The sequence below is a fragment of the Thamnophis elegans genome, chromosome 11 (assembly GCF_009769535.1).
Source record: "Thamnophis elegans isolate rThaEle1 chromosome 11, rThaEle1.pri, whole genome shotgun sequence".
Taxonomy (NCBI): Eukaryota; Metazoa; Chordata; class Lepidosauria; order Squamata; family Colubridae; genus Thamnophis; species Thamnophis elegans.
The window spans coordinates 43,781,012-43,794,599 of record NC_045551.1 but is presented as its reverse complement, the minus strand read 5'-3'; the positions used below and the strand labels follow the sequence as shown (position 1 = coordinate 43,794,599).

General features: G+C 38.9%; 1 protein-coding gene across 1 annotated transcript in view; it reads left to right on the top strand.

Annotated features, from left to right (window-relative positions):
- The window catches only part of DOCK9 (dedicator of cytokinesis 9), a 132,583-nt gene that overhangs the window by 97,547 nt on the left and 21,448 nt on the right, over positions 1–13,588 (top strand). Inside the window, 3 exon segments of the mRNA XM_032226410.1 lie at positions 6,285–6,400; positions 10,865–11,002; positions 11,783–11,965. Coding sequence (XP_032082301.1) covers positions 6,285–6,400; positions 10,865–11,002; positions 11,783–11,965 — 437 coding nt within the window.

Here is a 13,588-nt window from a genome sequence, read left to right as displayed (position 1 = left end):
CAGAACATAACTGAGACCCAGTTCACCTCATAGAGTAGAGGTATTGCAATAATGTACTACATAACATCCCAAACTGGCCACACCACTGCATTCTGGGCCACTTGGGCACAATTGACATACAAGATTGATCAGGGCAAAGATCTTCCTAGCCACAGCTGCCCCTTGCTCCTCACAGGAGTCATGCATCTAAGGAGATTCCTTAAATTGCACAGAGTTAGTGGGAATGCTACCACCCCATAAAAAAAAAAGATGAAAAATCTATGGATGCAGGAGGCCTCAAAGCCTATAGCTATTTATTCCTGCCTTGGTTGAGTTGCAGCCTCCTCATTCAGACACATTCACAACTTCCAAACATTGGGAAAGAAACTCAGTGGTTTCACTGAGTTGCAACAGAAGAGAATTTATGTTGCTCAGGTTTTAATTGTAGAGTCCTTGGCTCTTTCTGAGCTTGGTTATTTGCTTGTTGACATTTAATTACCATCTAGGTAACATCAGCAGTGCCAATAGCAATGACTATCCTACAACATCTGCAAGCAAGCAACTAAGGCAGAGGTATGCAACTGAATGCCTCAGAATCTCACTGGAAGTTTCATGCAGATGTTTGAAAACGTGGGCAAGACAGTAGAGCCCTGTGGTAACCTGCAAAGAGTAACAGAATAACAGCATTGGAAAGGACTTTGGAGATCTTCTACACCAACCCTCTGCTCATTTCAGGCAAATGGTTGTCCTGTCTCTTCTTAAAAAACCTATGGCTAGATCTTTCCCTACTGTCACCAACACCAGCTGGAACCAATCTTGAAAGAACCACGCCACAACATAACCAACATGAAATGACATGGATCTAAAATACAGGCAACTGAATTCATAGTCTTAAAACTCATCAGGCCAACTCTTCCCAAATAATCGAACTATGCCTCAATCAACTCCATAGGACTTTGACTTGAGAGGTAGACTCTTGCTGTTAGAAAATCCAAGCACGTTTATCCAACAGATGCCTGGAATAAACCTCACAATATATCATATATGTTCCCTGGTTTCTCCTTGGGGAGGAGAAATCTGGTCACTTTAAACAAGACCATCAGAGGGTATTTTGCAGATGAAATAAGGATGGATGAATAATTATGTTTTGCTGCCTTTATTGCCACAAGATCAGCCTTAACAAAGGTTTTCACTATGTTTAGTTGAGTTCACTCTTTATTTTCCTCCAGGGGCATTCTAGGGATTTCTTATGTGGCTTCATCATCCAGAATGTTTCTGAAAACCAGGGGGGACTCCAGGATCCCTATGCACATAGTGCTTACACATGTGATCTATTTGAGGGCCTTTGTCATACTCTCATTCCAGGCAAAGACTAAGGCCTCAGGTGAACCACCTACCTGATGCTCAGAAATAATCCAAATGTTCCTCTGAAACCCACCTACTTCTGTTGAGACACCTGGGATAGACTGATTGAATAGCAATAGCACTTAGACTTATATACCGCTTCACAGTGCTTTACAACCCTCTCTAAGGGTTTACAAAGTCAGCATATTGGCCCCAACAACCTGGGTTCTCATTTTACTGACCTTGGAAGGACAGAAGGCTGAGTCAACTTTGAGCTGCTCAGAATTGAACTCCTGGAGTGAGCAGTGAGTTAACCCTGCAGTACTGCATTCTAAACACTGTGTCACCATGGCTCTTATTCTTCCCAGGGTGCTGCTGGAGAGAACTTGAAGATCAATAGGGAGTAATCAGACCATAGACAGAAGACTGATAGTAACATCCACCACTTTCAGATAGTTTGCCATCATCCCAAGACCAAAAAGAGGTCTTGTATGTGAACCTGCTGCGAGTCAGCTTTTTGGTAATCTGGGCCAAGTTGAAATTCCCCTGTGCCTTACATTTGGGAACTCCATTGTCAATCTGGTTGCTGCGTCAAGCAGCTCAGGTAGGGAGCTGCTATGTAGGAGGGAGTCTGCTATGATAGCAGCAGTCTTAATCCAATCCTGGAGCCTAACTTAACAAACAGGATTCACTTACAGTTGTCCAGAGAGCAATTCTGCTGGATGCTATTACTCTCTGTCACATGACAGTTACCACACTACTGCTCCTACTTCATTTCTGACAAAGGCAGTCTTCCTTTCATGCCCAACCACCAGGTATCACTAATACATGCAAGGTCAGCCCTTTCACCAATGGTAAAGTTAGGGATGAGTGGAATTTTATTTTAGATCAACCATGCATTCCACAATAGCAGCCATAAAGTTATAGTCTCCGAGGCTCTGATGACCAGGCATTGGGCCAGAGCACAGGAGACTGGACACAGCATCTCTCTCCTAAGCACCAAAACCATAAGGCCCCTATTTGTTACTCTTCACACACAAATATTCCTTTTAATCCAACTGAACTTTTTATTTTATGTGTCATAGCCAATTCTAACATATATACAAATGTACATACATGTATATGTATATATAAAATAAAATCAGCAAAAGCATGTTCTTATACACATATTTTTTAAAAATTCTTTTTATATTGAGGGGTCCTTGGCGCTCTTGGAGCTTGGTTGTTTTCTTCAAGGATTTCATTACCCAAACTAGATAACACCATCAGTTACCAAAGGTTTAGGTAATCTTTGCAAGAAAACAAGCAAGCTCAGAGAGCACCAAGCACCCTCATTTCAACTCTGAGCTACAAATATTCTCATTTTATATTGTTTTTTTCTTGGCAACAGATGTTCTCTACTAGAATTTATGTCTTAACATTTCCTGATTTTCCCATCTTTAGTAAACACTAGACAACCCATGACCGATTGGGTCATCCTTTCAGAGAGATTTCCTTTCCTTACCTAAACAGAAACTGAATGACCAAGGGTAGGCAAAACCCCAGTGAATGTGAGAGAGGGTCTAGAACAGGCCTGTCAAATTGGTGGCCCACAAGCCAGATGCAGCCCGCACAGACCACGCCCAGCCCGGCTCCGCAAAGGCAAAAAACATCACAATGCAAGCAGTTTTGACACCCCTAGTCTAGGACAACTAGCTGCAGGACAATTCAATGCTGTATTAAATCACTTCATTCCGTTATTTTTATTATTGGTGACACATTTTCATAGAAATTATTGTAACTCTTGTATTTCTGGATTGATATTATTTTTTTATTAATGGCCATGGTGCCACTGAAATTAATTTAACTTTTGTATTTTTTGTCCTGCGGCGAGTTGTTGTTCCATTCTGGCAGGAGAGACTTCCATCTTTCTGCTGGTTTCCTCACTGATTTTGTTTGTGGGAAGCTGCAAGGATGTGTTGGAAATCACAATCAGGAGACTGGCAGCTGCCACAAGTTTGCAGATGTAATTGTTTTGAAGATCCTTAGAATTTCAGTTCCACAGGATAATGGGTTCTGGATTTTGGATGTGTTTGTTAAGTACCATTTGAAGTACTATGCTTCAAAATTATTCCCTAATGAGGCACAGTTTCAACTAATTAAAGGTTACAGACAGAGAGGAGACTTTTAGTAGTATACAGATTTTAGCAAAATACATAATTCATCTGATTTTGTGCCATAATATATGATTTGCTATGTCATTCACCTCATTTTTCTTGTCAAGCAAAGCAGCCTTTTTCTTTGATACATTAATTTTCTGGTTGTTCTTGTTGTATCTTACAATCTTCTAACTTTCACTGCAAATTGTTCTGATTTACAGCCAATAATGCAGAAGTATCCTACAAACATATATATTCACATCCCACTATCATTATATGCATCCTTAAACGCTTAGTCATAGATATAAAACACTAAAGAGACATCATTTTTAACTGTTTGGGTAAGCATTCCAATTATTCTCGCATATGTATAATTATTGCTGTATACTGCTCTGATCACATTCAGCAATCAATTTTCAAATACATCTTACGTTAGACATTAAAAAAAATCCACCTCAGATGAATTCTGGAAGATGAATTAAAAATCTGATATTTTCTCCTCTCCTTTCATAACAGGTCTTTAAGAAAATTATATATTATATATTACATATATATGTAATTTTTCTTAATGCATTTCTCAATAATTTTTCTTTATACACACACAAACCTAAACAGTCAACAGGTAATCCCAAAGGTTAAAACTAATCTTGAAATCCCTCTGTTAACCATCTGTTATTGTATTTAACAAGTAGAAAGTCCCAAAATGGCTTCCAGTTTCTTATAAACTTGTCTAATCCATTGTCTCTAATCAAAGCAGTTAATTTTGCGATCTCTGTTAATTCTCTGCTAATTCAGTGAATTTTAAAATTCACTCTTTGACTGTCGGCGTTCCCTTTTCCTTCCAATGCTTAGCATAAACAATCCTGTCAGCAGTCAGCATATTAAGAAACAGCGTTATTTCAGTATTGGTTTGTCCATAATACCTAGAAAAAAAACTTCAGGTTTCATTAATATTTGTATTTGAAATTAATGTATTTATTTCATTTAACAGTTTATGTTCTTTATTGTTTCCTTTTTTAAACAACCCAAGCTACAATTTTTCATATACCCTGTATCCCCTAAAAGAAGACCTCCCCAGATAATAACCCCGGTCGGGCTTTTGAGCGTATGCACTAAAAAGTTCTCTCTCAAAAATATTGCAACACAGCGACAGCCATGAGGTGACCACGCTCGCAGCCTCCTGCACCTCAAAAATAGTAAGACCTCCCCGAAAATAAGGTCACCTATTTTGGGGGTCAAAAGAAACATGGTAGTATGGATATCATCAAACCATAGTTTTCGATGAATGAAAGTTTCACACAAAATGCCTATAATAATATCAAGTAGAAATAAACTTCATTGCTGTTTTTTTTTAATTCCAAAGCCTCTACTGCTCATTCCGTGTTCCTAAAAGAGAAAAATGTAGACGGAAGCAATCCGATATTTTTGTTTTTAGATAGATCCTATGGAAACAACTCTGTGACTAGTCCAGAATCCAGAACTTCACTGTGTCTGATTCTCTTTAAAAATGGGAAATGTAACCACATGGCTCATAAAATGGCTTATTTCTTGTGTTTGCCAACTTGAAGAATTGCATTTTCTCTTGATTTATTTTTATATGCATATGTTTATATTAATTGAATAAACTATGTTGTTAATTTATGCTATATTTTACTTGCTTATTTTAGTATCTTAATAAAGTATTTGTGTTCTGTGGCCATTAAGTTCAAGTGCAGTAATGAGTAAATAAATCTACAAATGAATTGATTTGGCCTATTGAATTTGTAATATAGGAATGGCAAGCTAATTAATCAAAAGTTTATTCATTTCATAAATTACTATATATATATAGCAATAGCTAACCTGTTTCCCTGAAAATAAGTCCTCCCTGGATAATAAGCCCAGTCGGACTTTTGAGCACATGCGCTAAAATAAGTCCTACTTGAAAATATTGCAACAGAGCAGCAGCTACGAGGTGACCACACTTGCCGCCTCCTGCACTTCAAAAATAACAAAACCTCCCCCAAAATAAGGCCAAGTGCTTATTTTGGGGGTCAAAGAAAATAAGATCCTGTCTTATTTTCGGGGAAACACCGTATATTAAAAAAAACAAGGTAATTCTTGACCATTAGAGGTTTAGGCATGACACCAGACCAGAATTGGTCAAAGTCTGTTGCAGTTCAATTTCTAAGTGAGTCCCATAAATAAAATAAACAACCCAGTCAAGGAGGCTCTGCTTGTTTCAATGATATGACATTCCTTCCTTTTTTCATTTCATCTTCAATAGAATTAAATGTATTTGGAGATTTGAAGTAAAATTGTTTGCCGTCAGAGGCTTCTTAATAATACTAATTAATTTAATTTAATCAAATTTAAAAACGGTCATCTAAAGATGAGTTTTTATGTGTCTAAAAATTATGCATGAAGATTTTTCTGTATAAATAAATGTTAAATCTTCAACTCTTATCCACTCTTCATTTTCTAGTTAAATAAAAAAAAAGACAAGCCACAGATTTAGAAATACCGCTATAGGACTGAGTGTTTCTCATAATTTTTGAGAACATTTTCTGATAGATACAAAACACAAAGTAGAAAGTAAACTAGAAATATTAATAGGGATCGTTACTGTTTATGGAACTATAAATACATTGTTCCCCTGTAGTATTAAATTTCTCTGTAAAATAAGGAAATCAAGGTAAATGGATGTTACATGCATTATATTACATGCCTTTTCTTGTTAATGTTACTATCTATTGCTCCAGTTCTATTATTCTGTAACATAAATGCCACTTGATTAATGGAAATAAAATTGATCCAGATAAAAGCTACTTCAAATTCATGCAGGTTATGGCCATTCAGAAGCAGATGTTCTTCACCAATCCTTACTTGAAGCCAATATTGCCACTGAAGTGGGTCTTACGATTCTGAATACTTTATCTTTGTTCACAGTGGCATTTAAGGTATGTTTTAGATATACAGTTGTGTACTAATATTGATAAAAATAGTGTCTTAGTACTATTTTACAGATAGAAATATTCCTGCTCCAGAACTTTCTTTTACAATTGTGTTTAGGCTTCCTTGTTGGTATTCCTAAAGGTTGGGTTTCTGTATTATACTGTGTAATATTTTTTTATTGATATATATATATATATAAAATTTGGGTTTTTTTATATTTTTCTTTTTTTTTCTTTTTTGTTTTTGTTTGTTTCAAATGTTTTATTTTCATTTTTTCATTTTCATTTCATACAGTCACATATATACTGTGCATGATTGGGGCCATATAACATTGGGCAATAAACACAGCCATCCTTGTCAAAATTACTCCCCAAAATACAAAACCAATATACCACTTCAACCCTCCATACACCCTTTCTTTCTCCCCCCTCCAACTTTCTTTTCTCCCCTCCAACATTCCCCTCTCCTACTTCCCCTCCCCCTCTATCACTCCTTTCTCCCAATACACTCCCTCCCTTCCATCTCACCCTCCTTCCGATCCTCTCTCCCACCCTCTCTACCCCTCCCTCTTCTTTCCCTCTGCTCCTCCCTTCGGTGTATTTCTACTATCTATCGATATATTCAGCTTCTTATTTTTACACTAAAATTAAAAAAAGCAACAGTATACAAGTGCAATCATGTTACTTTAAAATCTGGCACATACTATATTTCCCCCCTCCCCCCTATGACCCCACCTCCCCCCTATGACCCCACCTCCCTTCCCCCCTCCCGACTTCCAGAGCCTGTACACGGTATAGCTTCCCATCAAGCACAGTCTAAGATGTATTAAAACCAAGAAAAATAAAAAAATAATAATAATAAAGAAAAAAAAGGGGGGTTAAAGAAAAAAGAAAGAGAAGAAAAAAAGTCAGTAAAATCTCTGCATTGAACTCAGCTTCTTACCATTACACAAACTTTAAGCAGTTTACATTGTTCCTAATCTTAATTGTTTGATTACCTGCAGGATTTCCCCAGAAGTTATTTGTTGATTCAACTTTTGCCTGTACTCTTCTCTAGCTAGGGGCCTTATCTCTTTATCTAAGTATCTGTCTATTTCTAAACCCTTAATTTTGTCCCCTTTGTGCCGCCTTCCTCTATAACACAATTTGGATACATTTCAAATTTTTCTTTTGGTATCCTCTTCCAACTCTTTTCGTTTTTGCCCTTGTTTATGTCTATATATATATTTTTTTATATTCATCAGTACTCCTCTCATATATGCTTTACTTACATCTCCTGCAAATTCCCTGAATATACCCTTATTCATATTCAGAACAAAGTATTCAGATAGCAATTTTTTACAATCATTAATATACTTTTCATATCAAAATAAACTCCCATTCGACATCCAAGACCTTCTTGCCTGCACTACCCTTCCCAATTCCGTCCACACTGGGTTATGATCCAAGAGAACCCTCGCCGCAATCTTTGTCTTCTTCACCCTAGAAGATAAATCATTAGTGATTTGTATAAAATTCAAAGTTGTCCATCAAGTCTTTTTCCCTTCTAGAATTGGGTCTAATGCGATATATCTTCCAAAGGGATCTGCTTCAGTTCACTCAGCCTTAATGTCTTTTCTTAAGTATACAACTATACCATTTTTCTTTTGCGTAGCAGAGGTCACAAAATATTGACCAAGTTTGAGGTTGAGCAGATATTTTGGATCAGTTAATTTAATATGAATTTCTTGCAGACAAGTTATATTGTTCTTGAACTGTTTGAGATAGTAAAATATTTTCTTTCTCTTCTGTAAAGAGTTCAGACATAACTCCTTGATCAATGGCCGATGATTATTGAGGTTGTTGCAATCTGCCTTGTTTTCCCATTCGTCTGGTAGTCGTACAGCTAGGTCCTTGTTCTCTGGTCCCTTGCCCTTCCGGAAGGAGGAAATGGTGCTTTCTGTCTGGTAGTTGTGTGATTTGCTGTTTATCTTGTCCTTCTCGTAGTCTTTCTCCAGATCCAGATGATTCAGGGTGTCCCACCTTCAGGGTCTTGTGATAGAAATCTCGGTCTTCCCATACAGAGTTGAGACGATATTTTTGCTTATCAAATGTAATTATAATACCAAATGGCACATCCCATCTATACTGTATCTGATGGTTTCTGAGTTCTTCCACTAGAAAAGCATAATCTCTCCTGGCTCTTAGCATTTGGGGTGGTATTTCTTTCAAGACAATCAAGTCCTGTCCGCCAATTTGTAGCCTGGTATTATAAGACTCTTGTAGTATCACGTTTCTAGACTCTCTTGTAGTAAAATATATAATTACATCTCGAGGAAGTTGTCTTTGTTTTGCCGCCCAAGAGTTAATGCGATAAATTTTTTCGATCTGCCAGTCAAAGTTGATCCCCGGTCTTCCCACCAGACGATTAAAGGCCTCTGAGAAAATCTGCTTCAAGTTCTCCTGTTCGTTTTCACGCAGCCCCCTGACTCTTAATGCAAGCTCCATCTGTTTGTAGTGTATCATAACAATTTGTTTTTCTACGTTTTCAACTTTTTGTTGCACCACTTCAATTTTGGATGTCAAGTTAGTGTTGGCTTCATCAAGAACCTCTAGCTTATCTTCCATTCCAGCAACATATTCTGTCAATACAATTACAAGTCCCACCATATCGTCCTTTGTTTTGGCAATCCTAGTATCAAGCTTATCATATAAGTCTGCATTAAGTTTCTTTATCTCCTCTCTAAATTCTCTAAGAGTCTCAAAAAAAAATTCTTTCGTTAGCAAATCTCCAGTAGGGGGCGTAGAGGGTGAAGGCTGCAACTTTGTGCCAAGTGCGTGAGGTGTATTCCTAAAAGGACGTCTCCCCGACTTTGATTTTGATGCCATTATTTCTTTTCTTCAAACAATTATTCAACAATTATTCAAACTCTGCTGGCCCATTGTGTAACTTGCGAGAGAAGGAAGTCCCCCCTTTATTTGTTCTTAGAAGTTTTTCAAAAGGTTTCAGAAAAGAGCATTGTAACAAAGCAAGTTTCAAAAGATTAGCATTGTAATGAAACAGTTCATATTCATCTCTGTTTAGAATGTCTCTATATTAACAAGGAGGCTTTTACAGCTTTTAAAAGTTGATAAGAAAAAAAAAATCTTGGTAGCTCTTCAGAGAAACAAAACTAATTAGTCAGAGAATGCTATCTGGCTGTTCCTTTGATCTTTCTCTCTGTTGGACAGTTAAGAATGTGGCATCCGCCATTTTAGGAGCTTATTTTTTTAGAAACCCGATGCACAAAGAAAGCTCTTTCTTTTTTTTAAAAAAAAGGGGGGGACAGATAAGGTTCTCGGATACGGACTCTGCTTGTATTAATCTCAAATAGATATATCAAAAATTGTCCTAAGCGGGGGTTCCTTACTTTGCGCCGTAGTGGTTACGGCAGAAGTTCCTGGCTCGGAGGTGTGATTCAGCCTTCGGTAGGCCCCCCTTCCGTTCGCAGCAAAAAAAAAAAAGCTGCAAACTTCAAAGAAAAGCTCTTGCCAGCTGGATCTCTCTCTCATCTTCTTTGCCTGAAGAATGAGTTTATCTACCAGGTATTTAGGCAGATAACGCAGCCAGGAACCCGGGGGCAGCTCGTTAAGCTACCGCCATCAGCAAGGTCCCGCCCCGGAAGCATTATACTGTGTAATATTTTAAAGGCTGTTTTATTCCCCCACCTCACAAATCTGTTAAAAGTCACACTACCCATTAACTGAAATCTTAGCAATTAATATGTTAATCAACACTGTTGCTGTTTATTAATAGAATTATCATTAGTAATTGCTTTGAAAAAAGTTTCCTATGCGCACTGGCACATAGTAAGTCAAATTGCTATTCGGATAGACAAATCAAAACTAATATTGGATACACAAAAGCTGAGGTACAGGTAGCCCTTGACTTACAACAATTTGTTTAACAACCATTTGAAGAAATGACAGCGGTGAAAAAAAGTTACTTACAACCCGCAATCCTTGCATTTATAACCACTGCAGCATCCCTACGGTCCCATCTGGGTGCTTTGCAATGGTCTCAGCATTCTAAAATCATGGGATTGCCATTTGACTCTTGCCCATGAGTTTTCCAATAAGCAAGGTCAATAAGAGAAGCCCACTTAACAACTATAGCAAAAAGGTTGCAAAATTGGGCATGATTCATTTAACAACTGTACTGTTTTGCAAAAGAGAGTTCTGCTCCCAATTTTGGCTGTAAGTCAAGGACTATGTTCACTTCTAGTCAAAATCTAGTCAAAAATAAACTTTTTGAAAATGTTACTTGATAATATATCAGCATATTGTTAATATCAGGATATTGCAGATTTGGCTTATGGTAGTAATTAAGAATTTCTGAATTGTTTTGTATGCACATCTTTGTGAAGATAATTAATTAGCAGATCTATATACAGATGCCTTAATGTAAATAATTCTTTTCCCCTTCAAAATACATATTTTCTTAATTTTAAGAATCAGTTGCTGAAGGACGATGGCCATAATCCTCTGATGAAAAAAGTATTTGATGTATACATTTGCTTTCTACAAAAAAATCAGTCTGAAACAGCTTTAAAAAATGTTTTCAATGCTTTAAGGACATTAATTTTTAAGGTAATTTTAATTTTATTTCCTTGATAGTGTATATTATATTGGTGTAGGGTTTCACTTTTTATTTATTTCTTTTAGGAATCAGTTAAATGCTTTCCCCCATATCATAGATCTACATGTTAAATAAAAAGATACCTCTGTTTTAAATGCCAAGGTCTTTTAGATAGCAGAATAACTTGATCCAGATTGTTGGGGGTAGTGTGCAATTAATGCTTCTACATTATAAATCACCCAGAGATTGCTGCAAAATGCTATAGGATGATAGGTAAAGGTTCCCCTTGCACATATGTGCTAGCCGTTCCTGACTCTAGGGGACAGTGCTCATCTCTGTTTCAAAGCCGAAGAGCCAGAGCTGTCTGAAGAAGTCTCCGTGGTCATTTGGCCGGCATGACTCAATGCCAAAGGCACATGGAACACTGTTACCTTCCCACCAAAGTGGTTCCTATTTTTCTGCTTGCGTTTTTACATGCTTTCGAACTGCTAGGTTGGCAAAAGCTGGGACAAGTAATGGAAGCTCATTCCATTAACAGCAGTGGGGATTCGAACTGCCGACCTTTCTGATCAACAAGCTCAGCGTCTTAGCCACTGAGCCTAAATGATAATTGCTATTGCTAATTGATTTGTCTTCTATTTAATGTCCCACATTATTTTTATTTTGCTCAACATTAGTAAAGATGGAAGTGCATTCAGAAATATAAAAAATGTTATTTGGATTAAGATTTTATTTCATCCTAGTTTTATTAAATTGGTCTTAACAGAACAAATGGTTTTTCTCTTCTACAGTTCCCTTCTACATTTTATGAAGGGCGGGCTGATATGTGTTCTTCACTATGCTGTGAAATTTTGAAGTGCTGCAATTCCAAACTAAGTTCAATTCGAACTGAAGCTTCACAGCTCCTTTACTTCTTAATGAAGAATAATTTTGATTATACTAAAAAGAGATCATTTGTAAGGACACATTTACAGGTGAGTGTACTTTGTTGTTTAACTTGTTTCATAAAGAAAAAAAAAATCAATGAGACTTTATCTTTAAATTTCTGAAGATTTTAAACTGAGGGTTTATCTTTGCTAAAATACATACAACAAATGGAGGTAATGCATAGGTTATGACCATGCATATATATAAAATATATGCATATATTATAGAGCATGCTCTATACCTGACTCCGTTGTTACATCCTCTAACCTTCAAAGCTTCAATCTTAAACTGTCTACAGTGGACCTCACCTCATTCCTAAGAGGTCTGTAAAGAGGGCGTGCATAAGCGCACCAGCGTGGCTACTGTCTCCATTTATTTGTATCAATTTCTTTCATTCATGTCCATATTTATATTTATACCTGCTATCTTGTACATGTTTAGCAAACTAATAAATACAAATACATGAAAATAGATACAGATGTTACTCTGTTGTCATTTACAACAAATATTGAAGGATAATCTTTATTAATCAAGCATTAAGTTTTATATATACATCATTCTTTGTAAAAATTTGAGAGAATTTTGATACTTAGTTTGCTAACTGACATTCAGTTTGCAGAATAGTTTTTATATGGTATAGCATAGGCTACCTTACTTGACATTTTAGTGATCACACAATTTCTTTTGCAAGACTGCATAGATTTTTTGGAGAAGGAAAGCGAGGCCTTGCATTATGATATTTCATTGCAGGGAACCCAAGTTTGATATTTGGCACACAGAGTTTACGTGGCACGACAAAACCGCGCTACGCAAAATAGCGGAGATTAAATCGCGTCGCTAAAGTCGCGATGTCATCACCGCGCGTCATCACCGCGGGGACAACAGCGCGGCGACAGAAGGGCGTTCTTTGCCTCCAAAGGTAGCCCTCCTCCTCCAGCTGACAGCAGCAGCGGGCACGGGGCAAAGCGGGCTGCCCAGCAACAGCAGCCTGCGGGAAGGGTCCAGCACAGCCACGGGGGCAGCAGGAAGCCCGCGGGGGACCCGAGCAGAGCCGCCGACGCTGGCGGCGGAGGAGGACGCAGCAGCAGCGGTGGCTGAGGCTCTCCCCGGGCCGGCGAAGCGGGCTTGCCCGGCAGAGGCAGGCCGCCCTCTTCTTCCTCAACAACATCTCCTTGGATGGGCGGCCGCCGCCACCGGGCAAGCCCGCTTCGCCGGCCCCGGGAGAGCCTCAGCCGCCGCCCGCCCACCCTGCCTCTTCCTCTGGGGGAGGCGCCGGCGGCGGAGGCCGCCCGTCCAAGGAGATGTTGTTGAGGAAGAAGAGGGCAGCCTGCCTCCGCCGGGCAAGCCCGCTTCGCCGGCCCGGGAGAGCCTCAGCCGCCGCCGCGTCCTCCTCCGCTTCCTGCTGCCCCCCGCGGCTGAGCTGGACCCTTCCCGCGGGCTGCTGCTGCTGGGCAGCCCGCTTTGCCCCGTGCCCGCTGCCGCTGTCAGCTGGAGGAGGAGGGCTACCTTTGGAGGCAAAGAACGAAGCATGTAGAACGCCCTTCTGTCACCGCGCTGTTGTCACGGCGGTAGGGTCGTTTTTTTCTTAGCGCTTCGGACGCCACGGATTTGCCTCCGCACTTATGTCGGCGCGGATAAGGGCATCGCGGTTTTGTGGTGGAACCCAGAGT